The 23,484-nt window shown below is 56.4% G+C and overlaps 1 protein-coding gene across 1 annotated transcript in view; it reads right to left on the bottom strand.

The window, feature by feature from the left end:
• Positions 1-10,039: 10,039 nt before the first annotated feature.
• PADI3 (peptidyl arginine deiminase 3) overlaps positions 10,040-23,484 on the bottom strand; it is a 31,642-nt gene continuing 18,197 nt past the window's right edge. Inside the window, exons 7-16 of the mRNA XM_086715815.1 lie at positions 23,218-23,396; positions 22,892-22,995; positions 22,663-22,774; positions 20,789-20,896; positions 19,732-19,883; positions 18,050-18,194; positions 17,848-17,950; positions 15,376-15,455; positions 13,185-13,310; positions 10,040-11,465 (exon numbers count right to left, since the gene is read on the bottom strand). Of these exons, the coding sequence (XP_086571941.1) occupies positions 11,232-11,465; positions 13,185-13,310; positions 15,376-15,455; positions 17,848-17,950; positions 18,050-18,194; positions 19,732-19,883; positions 20,789-20,896; positions 22,663-22,774; positions 22,892-22,995; positions 23,218-23,396 (1,343 nt within the window). The 3' untranslated portion in view covers positions 10,040-11,231. The remainder of the gene's footprint in view (positions 11,466-13,184; positions 13,311-15,375; positions 15,456-17,847; positions 17,951-18,049; positions 18,195-19,731; positions 19,884-20,788; positions 20,897-22,662; positions 22,775-22,891; positions 22,996-23,217; positions 23,397-23,484) is intronic.

The following is a 23,484-nucleotide window of genomic DNA, read 5'->3' as shown; positions in this document are numbered from 1 at the left end:
CTGTCTGTGATACATGCCAAGGGTGACAGGTAGAGTTGATCAGCAACTCCTACCAGGTAATAATGAAACGTCTGACCCTCCGATCTGGGTAATCGGACTGTTTGTCTACCTCTGCACGAATTCTACGTTGCCTTCATCATTACAGCTTTATACTAAGTCTTAATACCTGGTAGGGCCCATTCTCCCATCCTGTCATCTTAACAGTCACTTAGCTATTCTCGGCTCTTTGCAGTTCTAAATACATTTTAATTTTTTTTTAATGTTTATTTTTGAGAGAGAGAGAGACAGAGCATGAGTCAGGGAGGGGCAGAGAGAGAAGGAGACACAGGATCAGAAGCAGGCTCCAGGCTCCGAGCTGTCAGCACAGAGCCAGACGTGGGGCTTGAACCCACGAACTGTGAGATCGTGACCTGAGCCGAAGTCAGACGCTCAACGGACGGAGCCACCCAGGTGCCCCTAAACCTTCTTATTCTTATAGCGTGCAGATTCTTTTGGATTTTTCTATGTCTGTAATCATTCCTTTTTGGTCCTTAAAACCTGCACCTGTACTGCATGAACTTTCTGCTCAATGCTGAATAGACGTGATGACCATAGTGCCCTTGTCTCGCCCTGATCCTCTGATCCTAGGAGGGTGGTTTCAACATTCCCTCATTAAGTGTAATTGTTGACGTGGGTTTCTTGTAGACCGGTGGTTCTTGAAGTCCAGCCACACTAGAGTTACCCGAAGGGCCCATGCAGACACAGCCCACTGCCCCTGTCCACACCCTGACCCCAGAGTTTCTGACTCAGTAAGTCCAGGGGAGGCCCGAGGGCTTCGTTTGGGAGGAGTTCCCTCTCAGTGCTGCTGCTGCTGGTCTGGGGACCACACCATGAGAACATCTGCTGTCGATATTCCTCATCAGGTTAAAGCAGCTCCTTCCTGGGGACCCTGGGTGGCTCAGTCAGATAAGCGTCCGACTTTGGCTCGGGTCATGATCTCACGGTCCGTGAGTTCCAGCCCCACGTCGGGCTCTGTGCTGACGGCTGGGAGCCTGGAGCCTGCAGCCTGCTTCGGATTCTGTGTCTCCCTCTCTCTTTGCCCCTCCCCCACTCATGCTGTCTCTCTCTCCCTCCCTCTCTCTCAAAAAATAAACATTTTTTTTTTTAATTTTTTTTTCAACGTTTTTATTATTTTTGGGACAGAGAGAGACAGAGCATGAACGGGGGAGGGGCAGAGAGAGAGGGAGACACAGAATCGGAAACAGGCTCCAGGCTCCGAGCCATCAGCCCAGAGCCTGACGCGGGGCTCGAACTCACGGACCGCGAGATCGTGACCTGGCTGAAGTCGGATGCTTAACCGACTGCGCCACCCAGGCGCCCCTAAACATTTTTTTTAAAAAGCAGCTCCTTTCTATGCTTAGCTTAAGTTTTATTTTAAGCTAAAATAAATATTAAAATAAAACTTTCCATTTTAATGGAAGTTTTATCAACTGTCTTTTTCTGATTTATTGAGATCATGGTGTAAATTGTCTTTGATTTATGAAGCCATCGGACTGATTTTCTAAGGCGATCTGGGATCGGCTTAATTTGATCCGATATTGTATCCTCTTTGCATTTAGTTTGCTGAAGTTTTGCTTACAATTTTTGTATTTATGAATTCACTGCTGTGCCTACAGGCTTCCTTTTCCATGCTGCTCTCGTCGAAGCCGGGACCTAGCTCAGATTCAGTGCTAACAAACGGACGTTCCCATTACGTCCTGATCGTTGTATATATCCTGCCATGCCGCCGTTGCCCAGTGGCCTTGCTTCGCTCCTCACCTGTGAGCTTCGTAAAGGCGGGGTCCACATCTGCGCATTCGCTTCCCCGGAATCTACCACGAGGCTGGACACGCCGCAGGGATGATTGCGCCCGTATATAACAGGGGTGAGGATTAAGCGGCTGCTACGGAGAGGATGAATGAGGCACTGGTCCTGCAGGGTTGGAGAACGGAAAGTCAAGAAACGAACATTTGCCGGCTGCTCCCAGTCTGCCAGGCCTGGGTCTAGTCCTCCTCGAACGATCCGGGAAGACAAGCACCGTCCACACTTTACAGATGAGAAACGGAGGCTCAGACGTAGGAGATCTCTCGTCACATTTGCCGCCACAGAGGGTTGAAGGCAGCGACCTCTCCACGTCCTTTTATAAGGGCCCACGTGTGGCGGGGATCACCTGGCGCGTTGCCTTCCTTCCGATAATGAGAACAAGATGGCTGATTCTGCTTCCTGTTTTTGCACGGTCTGCCGGGAAGCTCAGATCCCAAATCTGAGCTTAACCACACTTTCATATCTTTGTCCTTTCTTCCTGTGGCCTCTATTTCTTAAAATTTTCCTGCTTCGGTGTCTTTCCCTTCCTCTATTTTTTAATCATCAATTTGCTGACTGTTTCCTTATGATACATGGTCTCAATTCCCTTGAAAAATCATTCCCGTCAAGGGAATTAAAAAAAAAAAAAATATGTAACTATAAGGGCTGAGTGGCCCCGTACCTTCCTGGGTAGTGTTACTCACATAAAAACTCATCTCTGAGTCATGCCCTGCCCAGCCCTGCTCAGGCCCCTGCTTGCCGGAGCCCTGGGAATTACCCGGGGCGACCGTCATTTCTGTGATTGAGATGTTTCCGATTAAGATAATTACCGCTGAGATGCAGCTTCGCAGGATGCCGAGGCACTTAAAGACCCAGGGAAGTTCAAAGAAGCAAGTGCGGAATGAACTTTAATGCTGGCCTCGAACTCTTCAAAGACAGCATTGCTTCAGGAGTCGGCTTAACGGCCGCTTTTCATCTGCTGGGTGAGGACACCCACACGTCTGCGGGGCGCTCACACCAGCACCGCGCACCCTGTGTTTTCGAGCGCACGGTCCTTTCTAGGAACTCCGAGGGGGACTCCTGGCCCCCCTCCCCCGCCCCAGCATCCCACCAAAAGCCGTCTCAAATCCTCGCCACCGACGTAACAAGAAAACGCTCGGAAACAGGAGGCCCCAGTCTTGGTGCCCCGACGGAGGAACGGGGCGCCAGCCCCTCGGGACCCTGGCCTTGTGACAACTTGCCACTACTTACTGACTTCAGCTTCAAGTCAGAGGGGAGTGGCCGCGGGCACATCGTGGGCACAGGGGACCCTCCACAGCCCGCCCCCCGGTGGGCGGAGGGTGTTTGCATCCACTCTGCTCATCAAAGTGTTGGCCGTAGCCAGACTTCTTAAGCATAAAAAGAAAGAAAAAAAAAGCTTATTATCAGGAGAAAGCGGGTAAGAGACTCCTTAGGTGGCAGTGCAGACAAATCGGGGCTTCTGAGCCAAATCACACCTGTCTTTCCGATGACCTCAAGTTACGGCTCCCGCTTACCGAGCACCGGGCGCCATGCCAAGCACCTTAGACCATCTCTTACTCTGCTCACAGCACCAGCCCGAGATGGGGACTATTATCATCCCCGCCTTACCAATGAGGAAAGTCAGGCGCAGAGGTCCTGCCCAAGGTCACAGAGCTGGCGACGGCCAAGCCAGGAAGCGCACCCTGGAGGCCTGGCTCCCGATGGGCTCCTCGCCGGGCTACGGCCATTGCCGCGTAGGCACATAGCACGTGCTCAGGAAACATCTAACAGGTGAGACGGAAGTATCTCTCTCTCTCCGTCGGCGGAGCTCTCGCCCAGGAGCAACGGGCAGGTACAGGCGGGCGGATGAGCCTCAGTCCGCTCCCGTGTTGGCACACCAGTCGCTCGAGCGCCACAAACAGGGAGGCAGGAAACACGGAGGCACTGCACGCCTCCATCGGTCACCGGGTCCTCAACGCGGGACTTTGGCCTGCTTGCACTGAAGGCACCCTTGACCCCTTCATCTCTGTCCAGGAAGCTATCAGGAGGGCCCGGTGTCCCAAGGCGGGGGGAGGGAGGGAGGTGTAGGAAGGAACAGGTTGAAAGCTCACCACTGGGACCTGGGATGTCCCTTCCCTGAGGGATCTTTCTCCCAGACCACTCTCTTTCTCCTCTGGGCTCGGGAAGCCTAGCGAGCAGCCTCTTCCCTCATCTGTAATGTGGATGTGACTCGGCAGGCCGCCTGCCCTGGCGAGGACCACGTTCCCAGAGTCCCTTGCACCCACACGCGGGCACTGAGTTCCCACGGTGATGTGTGTCCCCTCCGGCCTGATGTCGTTTCTCCTCTCTCCTCTTTTCTGCCGGCTCGAGGCCATCGCCCAGGGGGACCTTGGACATCACGACGGCAGGGCCTCCGCCAGCCTGGGCCCCCGAGCGACTGTGTGGAGCAGAACTCTCTAGTCGACCCGGCGCACCACACATGGGGCACACAACGCCCACCTCAGACTGTGGGCACAAGCAGGAAACAAACACGCGCTGCGTCTGAGCCGCGCGCGACCCGTGTTACCGTCTATTCGCTGGAACCGCGAGCCTCCCCGAAACGAACGCTTCCCCGCGTCCCCCAAAGGACCCATTCCCCTTTCTCCTCCACCGCATCACCATTTCCCCAGTCAAGGAGGCTAGAGACCTTCTAGATACTTCATCTAGAGAGACTCGTGAATGTGCACACCAGGGAACATCCTGACAATAACCCCGTTGTTCGTCACAGCAAAAAATTTTTAAAAAAATGGAAAGAACCCAAGACCCCTTGACAGAAAGACATAACCAAATCCCATTCACGAAACGGAATACTACGTAGCCGTGCAAAGGAACGGGGGCGATAGGCAGCGGGAAGGAATCTCACCAACACGGTGTTGCGTGAAACGGGCAAGACACGGAGTAACGGGAACGAATGTGGTTGGAAGCATCTAAACTCTAAAAACGGGCAGTGCTGCACAGCAGGTGGTTCCGAGATGCCGCCGCGAGTGGTGAAATCGTAACGAGGGGCGGAGTGATGACAAACACAACGTTCAGGGTAGCGAGAGGCCCCGGGTGTGGGAGGCGGGCGGGAAGGGTCACCCGCAGGACCGCGGAGGGGTTTGCAGTGTTCTCTTTTGCAAAGAAAACAGGGCCGCGTAGACCCGGGTCCTGTCTAAGAATCCCTTAAATCCTCCAGGAACATTATAAAGACTTTTTCGTAGCTGCGATCGACTGCGTAGTAAATCGGTGAGTTAATAAGCCTGGAAAGCTGGCAGTTGCCCCTGACCCGCCTCGTTGCCTCGGTTCTCACACAAACGGGGAGTTGAATGCGGTCCTGCTCTCCGGCTGACGGTGGCGGCCCTTTGACCCCGTCTTTGCGCCCGCCTCAGTTCTTACCGCCAAGCCAGTTCCCCGTCTAGAACGTTCTCTTAAAAAATCTAGACCAAACCACATCGCACCCTGCTCAGAGGGCTCCCCCTGCTTCAGAGCCACAGCGAAGCTCGTCCCTGTGAGAGCGATGGGGACCCGCCTTCTCTCCCAGGACATTCCCTTGCGCCAGCTCCCTCCATTCCGACACCGGGAGGCCTTTGGCCAGGTTCTAGAACACACAGAGTCAGCCCCCCATTCGGGGCTCTGGCCCCCGCTGCGCTCTCCACTGTGGCCCCTTCCCACTCTTTCTATCCAGTCTGAGATACCACCTCCTGGACGGCCTCCCTGACCACTTGTCTGAGGTAGGTCCCCTGGGGCTCCCAGCCGCACGCCCCCGTTTGTTTCCTTCGTGCCCCGAGCGTTATTTGGGGCTGGGTTACCGCATTGTCTGCTTGGGACATCAGACTATGAGCTCCGTGGAGGAGGAACCTCCATTGTGGTCTCAGTGGTGGGGGGTGCCATTTTCCCCCGTCCACTCTCCGGAAACTTCAACTTGTACTTTGACTCCCCAGCGTGGCCACAGTCTTTGGCCCAAAGCACAGCTCATTTTCACTAAAAAAAAAAAAAAAAAAAAAAGAAAAAGAGTTTGAATATACACACACGATGTGTAATTCTAATACATAAATCACGCAGGTAGTCGAATCATACCCACCTCGCAGCGTATTTTTTTTTTAATGGGCACATTTTTTTTAAGGGTTTGTTGGTTTATTTATTTCTACGGAGAGACAGAGGGAGAGAGAAATCGCAAGCAGCCTCCATGCTGACAGAAGACGCAGAGCCTGATGTGGGGCTTGAACCCACACACCGTAAGATCATGACCTGAGCTGAGACCGAGAGTTGGCCGCTCGGCCGACGGAGCCACCCAGGTGCCCCCGCGTGGTGTCTTTTTTATCCCTTATGTATCTGCTTGCCTCCTTCCTCCTCCCTGCCACCATGGTAGTCAGTCTGTGCTTTCTCCATGGTTGTACAATCATAAAGCAATGCACACACACGCACGCACAGCGGGGGCACTTTTGAGGGCCCCGTGCCCCTGCTGACCACAGCGTGTGCACGCCATTTTGGGCTTCGGGTTTCTCACTCGCTGCCTTGTGGAAACCCCTCCACGTCAGTTGGGATCATTCCCATTCATTCTTATTAAATGACATATAACAGTCCCAGGTATGGACGACCCCAGAATTCAAAGACACCTTCTGGGCGCCTGGGCGGCTCAGTCGGTTGAGCACCTGACTCTGGATTGGGGCTCAGGTCATGATCCCAGGGTCATGGAATCGAGCCCCGCATCGGGCTCCATGCTGAGTGCGGAGCCTGCTTAAGATTCTCTCTCTCTCTCTCCCTCTGCCCCTCTCCCCCACTCACTCTGTCTCTCTCTCTCTTTCTCAAAATTAAAAAAATAATAACATCCAAAGACCCATCTTGATAAACTTGTCCACACTATGTCCAGATGTTTTGTGATGATGAACAGGAAATCGTTGGAATTTTTAACCCAGAATCATCAGAACCATCTGGGAAGTTTACAACATCCCAATAGCCAGGCCCAGGGATTTGGCTCAGGGGGCCTGGCCTGACGGGTGAGGGTGGCCAGAAATCTGTATTTTTAATGACTCTTCTGGGAAATCCTGTGTGCACGCTAAGAGCCACTGGCCCTGCAAGAAAATTTGAGAGTAGCAGGAGCTGTCTGGTTGTTGGAGGTGCCACCACAGCCTGGGTGATGTGGGGTCCCACAGCCCCCCGAACTTGCCGATCCTAGGTGGCGGAGATGGCGACCAGGCAGGGGCAGGGGCAGGCAGGCTTGGGAAGGCGGTATGGCCTGGGCCACTCATGCTCTGCTCTGGCTGCCCGTCAGAATCACCAGGCAGCTTCGTGCAACATCCCAAGGTCCAGACCGACCTTCCAAGGGCGGAGACTTTGCCCGGCTAGTTTCCAGCCTCCCCGGGTGACTCTTAACGGGCGGATGGGGTGAGGATCTGTACCGTGGCTGCGTAAGAACCCAGGCTACGGAGGTCCCCCGTCTGGACTCAAACCTGTCCTCTCCACCTAAGGGCTCTGTGACCCGGGCAAGTTCCTGCATGTCTCTGTGCCTCGGTTTCCTTGCCTATAAAGTGAGGGTGATAATAGTAACCACCTGCCAGCCTGCCGTGCAGAGCAAACGAGACGGTTACGTGGCAGGTGCACGGCACCTGCTGGCACACGGGTCACACTCGCCGACCTTGGGCCGTGGGAGACGTGCCGTGACGCCGATGGTTTAGGAAACGGTGGCTTCCTTCCGGGCCATCCCGGAGCCCCAGCTGCCCCAGCCTGACGCTCCGTCCTCCGGGGCTGCCGGCCGAGGCGTAGGAGACCACAGAGTTGGGCAACCTCCTGCCAAGGCCCTGCAGTTACCGATTCCTAATTCTAAAGAAAGCACGAGTCAGGCGGGTCCAGTGCCACGAAGCGTAGCCAGTTCCCACAGGGAAGACAGGCCCTCGCTTCCCGTCTGGGCCGGAGCCTGGTCAATCCCACGCAGCTGGGACCAGCGGGCTATCATGTAAAAGTTGCTGGGCCAGCCCTCCCGTCCCTTCCTCCCAAATCTGACCTCGGGGCCTCGAAGGGTCTCCATCCCCAAGATGAAGGCAGGAGTTAGGAGCTCTATACCCAGCGGCGGCCTGAGGAGGGTCTGTTGCACCACAGCAGGCGTTATTTATTGAGCACTTACTATGTGCCAGGAGGTGTGCTGCCGAGCGTCTTACTGAAACCACGTGTGAACTCTCTGAGGCGGGCACAAGCATTACGCCCATTTTACAGAGAAGAAAACAGACTCCGAGAGGTTCAGAGCCGAGAAGTGCCAAGTTCAGCGTCGGATCGTCCGACTCCGAGGCACTTGGCCTTTCCGCTGCCCCACGCTGCTTCGCCCGAGGCCTGGGGTGCGTGGGCAGAGCGTCTGGACACACTCTTCCCCCATCCTGTCTACCCCCAGGTCTAGACCCTGGGGTGGGGGGAGGGGCAGTGTGCTTTGAGATGGGCGCCGTAGGGCTCTGGGAAAACGGGCCTCGTCCCCACTCACCCCACTCCATACCCTTACCCCGTCCTGGTCTTCTTTTGGTCCTGCTATGCCACGGACGCTCCCCTCCCTTCCCTGCCTCCGGGCTTCGTCCTGTCCCCACGCCCGGAAGCTTGTTCCCTCGCTGGCGGATCCGTGACATTCTTCAGCCTCAGCCCAAAATAGCTCCTCTGCTGGGAGGAGTCTGTCACCTTGCAAAAGCAGACCCCACCTCGCTTCTCTGCTCCTCATGCTGCGCTGCATGGCACTCGCCATCATTTCTAGTGATCTCTGTCTCTTTACTTGCTGCCTCCCTAGATGTGAACTCCGGAGGTTGGAGACTTTGCCTGGCAAACAGTAGATCCTCCTTGAATAGATTTTGAGTGAAGGGATGAGGGATACAGAAGGGTGCTGGGAAGACTTTTGCTGGGGCATAAATAACTGGCCCAACCTAGCAGCCTTCAGCCTGCCTTAGAGCACCCAACCTCACCTTCCCAGGGTCAAGGCTAACCTCTGTGTCGGAGAAAACATAGCGCGTTCTGGGGGAAATGGCCCGGGGGCCCCATCCTCCTGGGGGTTTCCAGGCCCTGGAAGGGAACACGCAGTGCAGCACAGGCAGCTGTCTGGGGTGGGAGGCAGGGGCTGGTCCTCAGGCTGGATGAAGCAACCTTGGTGCTCTTAGGAACCACCAGCCTGAACTCAGGGGATCCCGGGTCTCAGCCTAGTGTCCCCAATGGTCCAGGACTGAGCACCAGCCCTGAAGGGAGGGTCCACAGGTAACATCTTTCTCCTGCTGACCCGGTGACTCTCATGGAGCAGCCGAGCTGGATTTCAGAGGGGACATGTGTGGCCCAGTTCACGGAGTCCAGAAAGCCCAGTCGGGGAGGGGGGTGGTGGCTAGCTGGCCGTGGTAGGCATTAGAATCATGCCTCCACCCCCCAAAGATGTCCACATCCAGGACTTTGTCTTGTGTCCAACCTGAGGGCATCCGGCAATGGGGGGCGCGGGGAGTGATGAGAAAAGCCTGCTTGCAAACTCACCCCAGTTCTCCCAATTCTAAGCACTTGCCTTCTAGAAAACCCACATTCCCCACCTTTCACAAAACAGGATTTTCTCAGCAGAATCTGTGCCAGCTTCCCTTGGAGGTGGGCTTATTCTGATAAAAATCTGGCCACACAGGGGCACTGGGAGTCTGTTCAAGAGATTCTAAGTAAATCGTGGCGAGGAGGGGACTTGGAGGGGGAGGCTGAGCACTTTCTCTAACCACCCAGAAGCAACCCAGCCCTGGGGCCAGCCTGGGTGTGTTTCTGTTCTGCACCTTGGGGGGGGGGGGGCGGTTGGAAGGGTGCTGAGCAGAGGGAGTGATCTCCTGGGGCTCCAGAACAAGTCCACCTGGCCTTTTGTGGGGCAGGAAGGACGCTGGTAAGGGCACACACCTCAGCTTCCCCCATTGCCACACTCACAACGCAACCTTCCGGCCACAGCCCAGACCCTTGCCCTGCCGCACTTGCTTGGCCCCGGCAGCCTAGCACTTGACCCCTGGGCTTGCATGTATGTGGCTGGATCACTGCCCGTGGCAGCCCTAACTCATCCTGTGGCCAAGACGGAGCAAACTCACCGCCTTACCAAACTTTGGGCCTGGCAGCCCCAAGTTCTGCAGGGCCCAGGCAAGCAAATGCTTCAGCTGCAAGCAACTTCTCTGTTCTTACCGACAGGCTCTAATCCCGAAGAAGGACCCAAATTGGACTCAAACCATTCGTGTTGCTGCAGATTTATTAGCCAGTGGTAGAAACCCAGCTGGGCCCATATGGGACACATGTGTAACTGGCACACATCTGGAGAAAACCTCCCACCCCTCGCCCCTCCCCTCACGCTCAGAGCCGTTCATTCCCAGAGTGTCCCGCTGTGAGCTATGTTGTTGGATCTGCCCCTTTGGGCTCCCTCTCCTGAAGCACAGCAGGACATGGAAACGTTGACCAGAGGGCAACAGAAAGCCTAGGACCTATTCTACCAGGGGTCTCCCCTCCTGCAGAACAAGGTGCAAGGCCAAGGAAGCAGCCTATGCATCGTGGAGGACATCTCACCCTTGCACGTGCAGGCTTCCCAATCTCCGGGAATTCCCAACATACTTTCTCTTTTAAAATTTATTTCTAAGTAATCTTTACACCCTATGTGGGGCTCAAACCCACAACCCCGGCACACTCCACTGACTGAGCCAGCCAAGTGCCCCCAACTCACACTATCACCTCCAAGAAATTCCAGAGGTCTTTGGACAAAGCCAGATTTCTGGATTCAGATGATGGGGCAATGATAAGGCTAAGGGCCAACAATCATTCCTTCAAGACACATCTGGAAACGACCAACTATGTGAAAGCTCATGCCGGGCACTGCGTGGGGTGTAGAGTTCAACATCTGGTCAGAAGCTTGGCAGGTAGATGGATGATCCCACCTTGATCCAAATGGGCCCCACCTCCTTCCCTCTGGGGGAAGCTATGGGTAGACTCTCTCCTGCGTGGAGGGATCTAACGTTAGGGCTGCTCCCCTGCAGGATGAGAGGCAATCACACCAAAGCAGAAGTGTGGGTCCTTCCTCCATTAGGACACGCAGGCCAAGATGGCAGATGAGATGCATGGATGTTTCTAGACCCCAAAGTGCATGAGATCTCAAACAGAGGATTTGGGGGTGAGAAGCGGTAAGTTTGGAGGAGTCCCCATGGGTCTTGTCCACATGAGAGGCTTTCAAGAAATGAGAACTTTCTTCTTGAGAGGCCAACAAGAATCAAGCCTGAAAACCAAATGGGTTGCAACACTACTAGGGAAAAGGCTTCCGAGAGAGACAGTCACCCTCGGCGTGCTATCTGGAACCTTGGGGTCTCTTGACACTTATTGTTCAGGGCCCCCCGATGTCCCACCCCAGGGGGAGATGACAATGGGGGGGGGGGATGGGCTCAGGGCACCATGTTCCACCACTTGAAGGAGAAGGGCTGCCGGCGCACGTTGGTGCCGCAGTGCACCTCCCCGTGCAGCATGTGGTACGGGGTGAAGTCGTCGATGAAGGTGCAGTGGAGGCCCAACGGCTCCAGCAGGGACCGCACCTTCTCCTCCAGGCAGCAGCGGCCGTCGATGATGGGCCCAAAGGGCTTGGGGATGCCCAGGTGCTTTCCCAGCACCAGCATGTTCACCTGCAAAGAATAGGGGTCCCGGGTCAGGGGCGACACTTCCTCATCAGCTCCACGTCAACACCTGCACCATACCTGGCCGGACCTGCGTCTGTCTTCCAGGCGACCCTGAAAACAGCTCCTCACTCTTGCACGCAGGGGAGAGGCACCGCGGTGGGGGAGAACTCTGGCCAGCTGTGCATTGCCAAGGGAGCAACCGCTGAGCTCCCAGGGACAGCTTATTTCCCCAGCGACCGCCCTCCTCACTGGTGGATCGTGGCCGCGGCCATGTTTGTGCCGCAGAAGCCCAGCTTCCTACGTTGGAGCTGATTGGACCAGGGCAGACATCTGACCCACGCTGGACCAATCAGATTCTCTCTCTCTCTCTCTCTCTCTCTGGTGTTTGAAGATGACCCGAGTGGGCCGGCCCGGTAGATCTCTGCCTACCTCTGTATCCGTGTGTATGTTTATATTCCTCCCCAGGAACAGAGAAGCAAAGGAAGCCAAGCTGGGGCAAGGGAAGGGGAAGGGAGCAGATGACGGAGACGTAGAGATGAGAGATGGTCCCAGGCCCTCCTGAAGCCGCCACTGCAGCCATCCCTGCCCTCAGCTTTCATGGCAACCTTGCATTAGACCTCCTGCTCTGGCCGAAGCCGGCTCCCGTGGCCCCGTGTCTTGCAAGCACCAGAGGCACTTGCATAATTGCAAGCCTGCCTTAAACATGAGAGGAGGAGAAACTGAGTTTTGCAAATGGGGAAATCGAGGAGGGCGAAAGGTCAGCCAGAAAGGGGAAGGGAGATTGGGGAGATGTAGCAAGGGTGGTGTGGACAGGCCCCCTGTGAGGCCCTGATGATGGGCGAGCTGAGTTCCTCTGTTGGGGGGGTGGAGGTGGATGGGGGCTGGAGGAGGGGAGTGACAGGAGGGGAGGGGAGGGGAGGGGAGCTGGGTCATCTACAGCCACGCTACTCAAAGTGTGGTCCCCGGAGAGCAGCCTGAGCGCCACCTGGGTGCTGGTTAGAGGAGCAGCAGTGTCTCAGGCCCTGCCTCGGACCTGCTCAATCAGAACACATGGGGTGGGGCCCCAGCAGTCTACCTAGTCCAGAGGCAAAGCCCTCAGGACTCAACGGAAGACCACTGCTCCCACGAAGCCTTCTTGGATTGCCAGTCCTACCTCTCAGGCTGGAAGTGCTTTGTCCCACCTCTCAACTGCCACTTGGTTTTATTATACAAAAGACATCACTGGGATATGCCCTAAGAGACGTGGAGAGAGTTTCTCTCTCACTAGGTCAGACTCCCTCCTTGAAAGCAGCAAGCAGCCTTAATCATTTCTGTGTCTCTAACAGTGTACCCTAAACATATGGGGGGTGGGGGTACAGCTGCGGGCTCAGAGAACACAAGGGACATCTGAGCTTTCAGCTGACCTGCATTGTGGGGCACACACCACCTCATGCGATCATTGGTTCACTCCACAAATAACATGTAGGTCCCTGGGGGAAGTGAAGGGCCCTTCCCTGATGGCCCCTGAACAAAGGGCTTTGCCAATGAACATCCCATAGTGGCCAGGACAGTCAGCCAACTAGAGCCCTTCTGGGGCCCATCATGGGACCCCTGATTCTCTCTGCCACCCCCATCAGTCACCGTAATCCCAAACACGGCAGCAACCAAATGTCTTGCCCCTCTGGGGAGCAGAAGCGTGGAGCCTAATCTGATGAAGCAGATTTAAGTCATGAACAGGGGCCTCACCAAGTCAGGGAAGAAGGCCACTGCCTTTCTCCTCTCAATCTTGAAGAGCTGAGGGATGTCGATGATGTCCTGCTCGGTCAGGCCCAGCTCCCGCTTGAGTACCTCCCGGTTCCAGTCGATGCAGCTCTAAGGGGGGTGGGTAGAGTTGGAGAGACCTTGCCAGCGTGCGTCGGGGGGAACCCAAGAGGTCATGTCTGGTTAAGGAGACAGGCTTCCCAGTTGCCCGTAGACCAGCTCTCCACACAAAACGTACCTGTCCTTGGGTCCCACCCCTCACAGGCCCGGCCGACTCGCTGGGCCAGCTCCAGAGTTTCCCAGAGCGTTCCATCTTTGGCCCTCTTCCCTTCTCTAGATCTTTCACGCTTTAGGGGCTCTCCTTCAACCTCATGCTTGAAAATACCATCTAGACACAGACAACTCCCAAATGTCTGTGTCCCAGCCACTCTCTAGAGCTCTCTAGAGTTCTCTTTCCAGAACTCAGATTTACACATACAACCACCACTTGGCATCTTCGCCTGGATGTCTAATTGGCACATCAGATAGAACGCGTCCAAAGACAAACTCTTCATTTCTACTCCCCTCTCCAGGCGCCCCCCCCCCCCAGGGTCCTTCAGCTCTGTCATTGCAGCCAGCTGCTTGTGCCAGAAGCCTTGCCTTCGTGCCAGTGACTCCATTCCCCTCCCTTCACACCCATCTTCAGCAGGTGCCGCGGGCTCCACCTCTAGAATCTGTCCCCAGTGTGACCTCTTCACATCCCCTCCACCGCATCCACCTGGTGACAGCCACCCCAACCACTGCCTGGTTGACAACAGTGGCCTCCTAATTGGTCTCCTTGCTGCATCTGCTTTGGGGCCGCGTGGCAACCATCATAATGACCTCCAGCTGCGTTAGTAGACTTGACCAAGGGCCTTGCTGCCCCTCTGAAACCCTTCCTTTGTTCCCGCCCGAGGCCACACCTCCCTCCAGTTGCTAACAGCCAATGGCGACTACAACAAGGACACTAAGGCAAACCTATTTCTGGGAGACAGGGGACTCCTCTGCTGGCCAACAGCGGCTTGGGGAAACCTCCACGGCTTTGCTAAACTTGTCTGAGACTGCACGGCAGTACAGGATGCCCCCCTCGGCCTTCCTCCCCTCCGCACCCCCCCCCCCTCAGGGTCTGCTCTCCCAGGTCCCTCCAGCTCCCTTCCTCTTTCTCGGGGACAGGCACTGTCCCTAATAGGATCTCTGCATGTTGAACCCTGTCTTGGCATTTGCTTCTTAGAAGAGAGTGTGTTGGTATTCTGTTTGTCCTTCCGGAACCCCTACGTACCCTTCTCCCCTGCTCTGTGCCTTGGGAGGCTGGTCCTTGGCAATCAGGGGCTCCCATGCCCTCTGGCTTCTTGTCGGATTCGGCCAATGGGGCACTGACAGGAGGTGGGGGTGATAGGGTGCAGTTGGGATATTTGCTCCTGCACCTACCTCACTGCCAGGTCACTGCAGGCTGGCCAGGACGGTCACAGCTCCTGTCTCACAGCCCTCTTTTCATGGTGACCCATCCCATCCCAGTTCCAGTACCCCCCCCAACTAATTCCTTCAGGTCTAGGTGTCACCACAGCTCCCCTCCCCTTAGCCTGGGGACACTGCACAGTCCCCCACTGACTTCCTCCAATCCTGCCTGTGCCTTTGTAAATATTCCCTTGGTAAAGCTGTTCCACCGTTATCCAGCTTGAAGCATTTCCTGCCGGGATCTGATGTCACCCCACCCACCCCTGCTATGAAATATTGCTATATTGTCAACACAGCAGCAGAGAGATTCTTTCAAAGCATAAATCAGATCGGGTCCCTCCTCTGCCCAAATCCCCTGGCGGCCTCATATCTCTGAGCCATAGCCAAAGTCCTTGTGGTCCCCTCCATCACTTGATGACCCAGCCTCCCCTCACTCCACAACCCCCTGGCTTGTCCCCAGACAGTCCATGCCCCTGCATTCTACCTCAAGGCCATCGTGTGGTCTGTTCCCTCTGCCTGAATGCACGTCCTTCCCACATGCACACAGCTTACCCTTCATTTCTCCGGGGGCAGAGGAGGGATTGGAGCCCCTCTGTCTGGGCCAGTTCCAGCCTGGGCTTTCACAGACACCGAGCCTCAGACTCTGTCCCCATTGCTGTCCCCAGCCACGCCCACCTTCTGCTCACAGCCCTTGGCCCTGTACCTGCACAAACTTGTTGTAGCTGATGAGGTTTGCATTGGAGAGGACCTGGTTGATGGAGACGGTGCTGATCTGCTTGTCACCTGTGAGGGAGAGACCGACACTAGACGAGGGGCAGGAACAGTGCCAGCGGTGAGGGTCGCCTGCTCTGGGAGGCAGCCGGGCAGAGGCCAAGTTCACAGCTACTGGTCTTGTGAGACCAGCTCTCTGGTCTTTCTGGACACTGGGTAGGCACCACCCAGCAGAGCTCAGCCTGGCCACTGTGCGAGCCTGGGCGTGGGAGGGGTGGGAGGGACAGGTGACCACAGCATCGTGCACTTTAGACCTTTCTTTGAGTGCACGGGAAGTGGTGATGACTTTTACTGGAAATGCCCACCTGTTCCAGGGCACTGGGTGGCGACTCCTTTCACCGAGGGGCGGTAGTGGGGCCGGTCACCCACCTGCCCATCAGTGCCAGCCCCGATGGACGCCACTGGACCCTGTCCCTGCCCTCCACAAGGCAACCGCCTGGCAAAGGGGCTTCCCGGAGGCCCAGCTTGGGGTCAGCCAGCTGGGGTCCGGTCCCAGCTCCGTCGCATTCTTGCTGAGCCCCCTGGGCCAGTGACTTCCCCGACTTCCCCATGTTCTTGGGTATGGAGCGGGAGGGGACAGTAATCTGTGAGGTCAGCAGGGGAAAGGGCATGGAGCATGGCCTGGGGCGTGGCACACGGGGGGTGACTGACGAGCTGTGCTGGGCCTCCATGGCCACTGCTCCACAGGATGGGGCAGCACGGTGGCTGCGGGTGGCCTGACGGCTGTGAACGGCCGCCGTCTCCTTCCTAGCTAGGCGGCTGGGATAACCGCTTGGCCTGTTCCTGGGTCTCGTTCACGGTCAGTGTGGTCCTTCCAGGAAAGATAAACATGGTCTTACCTCCACCTGGTACATAACAGCTAGATTTGAGGCTTTTTAAGGTTTGGGCTCAGAGGCATTTAGCCATGGTCCCTATGGGAACAATGGGGCGGGGAAGACTATTCCTTTTGTCTTACAGCTGGGGCTCCAGGGTGGTGGCGGGAAGGGGATGAGGATCTTAAAATGCAAAGAAAGGGACTGGAAAGTTCTACCTGAGCGCTTCTGAGTTCTGCAGAAGCTTTTCTCTTGGAGGTAGGTTTGGCCCAGGATATCATTTACCACCTATGAGGCCAAGAAAATCTATGATCCACCCCTGCCCCCAGCCAAAGGTTTTTGCCCCGAGACCCCCAGGGACCCTGTCAGAGAGGAAGGCCCCTCTAGGAGCCACGTGGTCTTGGTGGGGAAAGGAATTTGAGCCAACAACCTTGCCCATCCACTGTGGCCCACGCCAGCAAGCTCTCTCAGAGCTCCTTCTAAGCAAAATGAAAATGCGGGGCCCTTTGCTCAAAGAGCAGAGGAAAAAAAGTATCACCAAAAGTACTAAAAATATAACTTTGGCTTTCCTCCGCGGTCTCTCTCCTGCCCTAGCAGGTGGGTTTTTTTTTTAATTTTTTTTATCTTTATTTACTTTTGAGAGAGAGACAGAATATGAGCAGGGGAGGAGCAGAGAGGGAGACACAGAATCCGAGCTGTCAGCACAGAGCCCGACGCGGGGCTCGAACCCACGAACCGCGAGATCGTGACCCGAGCCGAAGTCGGACGCTCCACCGACGGAGCCACCCAGGCGCCCTGCGTGTTGGTTTTTTACTTGCTATCGGATGTGGCGCTCCCTCGGCTATGGGACGCCTGCGTGGTGGGCACGGACCCTCGCGGCAGCACTGGGACCCCCACCTGGAACTTCACACGTGCTGCCACACATCCCAGCCCGTGAGCCACAGAACCCACATGGAGCCAGCTTCCCTTCCCACGGGCCCACCATCCCGAGCCATGGCCAACAGGTGCTCTCCAAGGGCCAGGGCAGCCTCTGCGCAGTGGACAGGAGGCTCACCCTTCCAAGCTGCCCACCACATCCCCTGTGGCACTGCTAGTCCAGGACAGGGACAGTTAATGCCAGCACCCCCCTCCCAGATGCCAAGGGGCGTGTGCATCCAGGCCTGCCCACTCCTGTGCTCCTGCTGCAGCCATCAGTGGGCAGGGGCAGGGAGGGGGAGGCCCGGTAGGCTGGGGCTCCGGGGAGCGAGGGGGGTACAGAGGGATCTCATCCCTGGGAGGCAGCAGGAGGATTCACACACAAGGCACAGATTATTAAGAATTTCAAGACAGTGAGAGCAGAGCATTAAACCTTCTGCGGGGAGGGCCCTGTCTGGTGACACTGGTGACGCACCCACGAAGCTGGCCACATCTCCGCCCCAGCCCCGGGCAGTGGGGGCTGGGGGGGCAAGGCACGCGGTGGCAGTAAGGCTCTTGAGTTTTAGGGGACGGCCCTGCTCTAGAATTTTCCATCCCTCTCTCAAGCCCGATGACGTGTCCTGCTTTAGGTGAGGGGGCAGGAAGGCTGGGCTGAGGGACACGGCCCTGGTGCTTACCGACAACCCCTTGGAACAGGAGGGCCCTGCCGTGGCCCCACTTCTGCTTTTCCTGGAAGAGCTTGAAGCAGGCGTCAGGACTGGCCAGGAGCATCCGGAAGCCCTGTGTGGAGAGGGCAGACCCGCCTGAGCTCCCCTGGCTTCCTGGAGCTCATCCTTTGACTCAGACACCCGGGGACAGGCCGGCAACCCCGCTCCTCACCTTCCCATCGGGGGCAGGGACAAAGCTCAGAAACTCATCCACGTGGCCCACGGCCAACCAGTCCACAAAGAGCTCCACTGGGGGCTGCACCCTCTGCGCGTGGAGGAAGTCCCGCACCACCTGCGTGACCCGGCGGCCACTGGACCTGCGGCCCGAGGGGTTAAAAAGAGTTGTTTCACTTTAAAAAGTCTATGCAGAAATGGAATGAAAGAGTTCAAGGTTTCTGCAACATCTGAGCTTTTAAAATTGTTTTGAGAGAGAGAGAGAGAGAGAGAGTGAGTGCAGGGGAGGGGCGGAGAGAGAGAGAGAGTCCCGAGCAGACCACGCTGCCAACGCAGAGCCCGACGCAGGGGCTCGAACTCATGAACTGTATGATCATGACCTGAGCCGGAGCCAAGAGCCGGACGTTTAGCCAACTGAGCCACCCAGGTGGCCCGCAAGGTCTGATCGTTGTTTTAAACAAAAAGACACGCACCGTTCTGTAACCAGGAGAGACAACAAGCACGTACTCTTTCAATTCTGCTCGGGGTGAGCTCTTGTGCAGGGGCGGGACAGCTCGGTCCCAGTCACCCAGCGGGTGACCCACCAGGTCGTGCCATCCAGGCACATGCTCCAAGCCGCCCTCAGACCCACGCTCACGTTCTCCAAGAGCCTGATACTCAACCCTACCCCGCGCCCCGTGGCCAGGCGGCTCGTCTTTGAGTTTAACTTGGGTCTCTCTTGCTGGGGCCGCACCTTCCTGCACATCAGTGGGAAGAGAGGTGGACAAGGTCACCCCAAGAGGCCTCGCAGCCCCGGCCTCTTATGCTCACAAACGTAAGCCCCGTTCTTCGTTTGCCCTTCTGCAGAGGTAGCTACTGGCATGGCCCAAACTTCCTCTTCCGTGGGATCCTGTGCTGGGGACAGTTAGTCCCCTCCAAAGCCTCTTGCTTCACCTGTTATTTGACCTCAAGTCTGTCCTAACTGCTTTGTTGAATTTGGTTGGCCCGATGTCTTGGTCAATGCCGCAGCCAATAACCATTACCACATCATTCCTTTTCTTTCGCATCCGTATCTCTGTCACATGTGGAACAACAAATAATCTGTTATTCTGTGTGTGTGTGTGTGTGTGTGTGTGTGTGTGTGTGTGTGTGTGTGGTATGACATCTTGTTTTCTTTTCTTGCTTTTTTTTTTGGACATCTCATTTTCCATGTACCATTCCTTCCTTCTCCTGTTCTCAGGAAAATATCTGATAGTAGTCATTTACATCATAGTATGAAAGCTCTTGAAATAGAATTTCCCCAGGACTGTTGAGACTTGAGGCTTTTTCTTCCATAACTATTAATTAATAGATTGTATTAGCAGTATCGTCTATTTTCGGAATCAGAAGACCTAAGTTACGTCCTAACTGTGCATTCTGTGTGGACTGTACCAGGTCATTCACCCTCTCTGGGCTCACTTATGAAATGAAAAGGCCGGACTGAATGGTCTCTTCGGTCTATGCCCTGTTTGGCCTTTTCAAACTCCCCAGGGTGAAGTACAGTGTCTGGTGAACAGCCCGCTGTACCACCATCCCCACATCTAGAACTAGAATTTTATCTTTCCATTCTGGCTCTCTCCCAGGAACAGAATGGTCCCTCACCACCCCAGCCACCGTCGCCGCCCTCCACCCCAGGAACACCTCTCCCTGCTCCTCTCTCACCCAGGCAGGTTGCCCCCGATGAGGATCCGCCCCAGGGGGTACTCTTTCCCATTGGCCACCACTGGGGGGCTGACCTCCAGGTTCCCGAAGGAGTCCAGGCCACTCACAGAGCTGTCTTGTGGTTCCCGCGTCACATAGCCGAAATCTGGACCCTGGTGAGGGGAACAGAGTCAGGCTAGCGGTGGGGGTCACCAGAAAGAGCTTGAACCACCTTGCTGGGCTCTGAGCTCCTTGAGGATGGGGCAGGAAGTGGCTGCCCATTCTTCAGATGGAAATACTGAGTCTAAGACTCAGTCTGACCTATTCAATATATTTTTTTAATGTTTTTATTTATTTTTGAGAGCTAGAGAGACAGAGCATGAGCTGGGGAGGGACAGAGGGAGAGGGAGACACAGAATCGGAAGCAGGCTCCAGGCTCTGAGCTGTCAGCACGGAGCCCGACACGGGGCTCGAACTCACGAACTGCAAGATCATGACCTGGGCCAAAGTCGGACGCTCAACCGACGGAGCCACCCAGGCGCCCCCTGACCTGTTCAATATTTCACACGTGCGCAGGGTCCTATGTTGGGAAACCTGTGAGGCCAGGGCTATAAGATCATTTTTGCTGATGAAGAAACTGAGGCTCGGCGCGGGGAGGTGACTCATGAAAAGTCACATGCATATGAGTAACCGAGCCGGGTTGTTCTGATTGCAGAGCCTGTGTTCTTAACAGCGGCACTGCCCGCCCCCGCCCCCTTACCTAGGGCCGCCGGATTTAGGAAATAAAAATACGGGATGCCCAGTTACATTTGAATTTCCGATAAACAAATACACTTTTAGTATAACTAGGTCCCGTGCGATGCTTGGTACATGCTTACACCAAAAGGTTACTCATTGCTTATCTGAAATTCAAATGTAACTGGGCATCTCTCGTATTTTTTTCTGGTCACTCCTGTCCCTAAAGAACGTGGTTCCCAGTGCAGCCCCCTAGACCCTACGCCCTACACCCCAGTGTGGCCCTCGGGTAATGTCCCTCGGCCCTCAGAGCCGGGCAGCAGCCTGCGGTCTGGACACTCACCAGGATCCTTTTGTAAGGGAAGTCCTGTAGCTCTCCGTTCCTGGGGGAGTCAAAGACCACCGGGAAGGTCTTGTGTGGCGCCTGAACATAGCCCAGTTCCATCTCGTCCTGCGAACGAGAGAGACGCCGTGTGGACAATCCGCACTCATTTGGCACTGAGAACCTTGGAGAAGACTGTTCATGTGGGTCCTTCGTCTCAGGCCTGCCTTGCCCTTCAGGGTGAGGAGGGTAGGGGTGTATGATGCCTGCTGGCTGGAGGAGGGGCTGGAGGCTCAGAGAGGGCACGCTTTTGCTCCGGTCACACAGCAAGACAGGAGGGAGTGAATGAGAAGGTGGATGTGACCCTGGGGGTGTCCCTGTGCCAGATCGGGGCAGAGTGGACACAGAGAGGGGCTCAGGGTGGCCCGACTTGGACAAATAAGTCACTGGACATCAGCCAGCACCTCTGGCCTCCACATGTGGTCGTGAAGGAAGGGCTGGCAGCTGGACAGGGCTGAGGGGACCCAAGGAGGTAGAGATATGCCTCCTCAGATCGCTCAACATTCAACCCAGTTCAATCCTAAGCCCTCTGGTCCTGGAGGCAAAGGTGGCTCAGCACCGATGAACTCTATCTCCGATGAGAAGCTCACTGGTACGTGCCTGGCCCTGCTCTAAGCTCCTTATAAATATTAATTCCAGGAATCCTCATCATACACCTGCACAGAGGCACTATTGTTACCCATGTGACAGATGAGGAAAGCGAGGACCAGAGAGGTCTAATTTTTGTCCAAGGGCACACAGCTAGTCAGTGGCACAGCCAGGCTCCAAACCCAGCCCATCTTGCTCCAGACTCCTGCCCCGAGCTTCCACCTCACTGGAGGACCCTCCAGCCATGAAAGCTTCTGAGCTTGGCATTCAGGGTCTCCAGCTTCAGCGCCTCCCTTCACAGGACCTTGGCCCTGGCCAACAAGAGTGCAAGACATTCTTTCTCGTGCCTCCCCTCTCTGGGCCCTTGCACATGCTGATCCTCTGCAAGGAACAGCATCGCGGGACCCCGGCACAGCCCTTACCAGCTCTGTGGCTCTGGGCATTTGCCCTCCGAGGGCTCCTCAGGTGGGTGACAGCAGGGAGGTGTCGAGAAGGTAAAAAGGATACCACGCATGACCCCCCCATAAGCGCTTGATAAACGGCAGCACTCATTGTCCATCCGGTCCTGCCCAGGTGTCCCTCCTCCGGGAGGTCTTTACCCATCCCCCAGACAGAGATGATGCCACCATCCCCCAAACCCTCTGGCACTTTGCCGACCCTGCCCCACCCCCCCACCCCACCCCCATCCCCACTGCACCTTCAGCTACGGGAGCGGGGGCTTTGTTGTAATAATTCACCACATCAGGGCTTCTCAGCCGCGGCACAATTGACACTCGAGGCCGGATCATTCCTTCTTGTGTATTCCCTGCAGGATGCTTAGCAGCATCTCTGAGCTCCACCCACTAGAAGCCAGTAGCACCTCCACCCTGGGTGTGACAGCCCCACAGTTGCCCGGATGCTGCCAAATGTCCCTAGGGGTACAGAGGTGCCTCCCGTGGGGAACCACAGGACCAGGCTGCTGAGGGCAGGGAGTGTGTCCCACACCCCCCGCCATCCCCTTCAGCGCCAGCCCCGTGCCTAGCCCACATCCTGTGGGCGAATGGGAGTTCAATCTAGTGTCAGGGTGTGCCTGGGTCTCCGGAAAGTTCTGGAGAGAAGGAGAGAGCTCTAGGTCTAGCAGGAGAAAAAGGAGTGCCCTGGGGAGGACACTCACAGCCCCCAGGTCCTTCTAAGAATTTGTAAGTGACCTCCTCCCACCCCCGCTTGGGATGCGCCAGCCTCGCCCTCCAAGACGCTGTCCATGGTACCTGGATCCAGCGGTCATTGCGGTTCTCGTTCTGCGGGCAGATGGTCAGCTTGCAGCCAGCCTTCCTGGCCAGCTCCGCCACGGCGTCCACAAAACACGTGTTGTTCCTCACGCTGCAGACAAGCCCAGGGAGAGGGGCTCAGGACACAGCCACGTCTGGAGACCAGAGGGGCCTCCGGGGTCAGAAGGACACCTGCTGTCCCCACCCCCCCCCCCACACACACACTCACCGGCACACGTAAACCTCTAGGGGCGGCAGGGTGCTGGGCGTCATAATCCAGGGTGCCACACGGAACACCACGGTGTCAGTGAAGATCGGGGACTCGGAGAAATCCTACAGAGGGGGAGGAGCAGAAGGGGAAGAGCGCCGGCCTCGGAATCCACAGGCCTGGCTGAGTCAAGGACCACGTGGACCCTGGGCAAGCCGCTGGCACCTCTTAGTTTCTAGAGAGGCACCGCAGGGTGGTGGAGAGGTCTGGGACCCTTCATGCCAGCGGAGCCCCTCCCCCCCAGGACGGAGCCCTGGTCCCCCCTCCCCCCCATCGGCCACCCCTACCTCGTTGGAGTCGTCCAGCAGGGTGACGTGGAAGGACACGAGCCCCGTGAAGCTGGCGTCAGGGAAGGAGAGCCCCTCCACGAAGAAGCGCTCCTCGTCACCGTGGAAGTGGGGCACCTCGTACGACACCTTGTTCTGGCCCAGCACGTGCCTGTAGGCCTCGCACGAGTCCTCGGGACCTGGGCGGGGACGGAAGGGATGGCCGTGACTCCCAGGTGGGCCCGCAGAGCGCCGGGGGTGCAAGAAGAAGCCGCCGCGCCAACCTCC

Source organism: Puma concolor, chromosome C1 (genome assembly GCF_028749965.1).
Source record: "Puma concolor isolate L17-30 chromosome C1, mPumCon1.1.hap2, whole genome shotgun sequence".
Lineage (NCBI taxonomy): Eukaryota > Metazoa > Chordata > Mammalia > Carnivora > Felidae > Puma > Puma concolor.
Note: the sequence above shows the minus strand (reverse complement) of the source record. Positions and strands in the feature narration are given on the sequence as shown.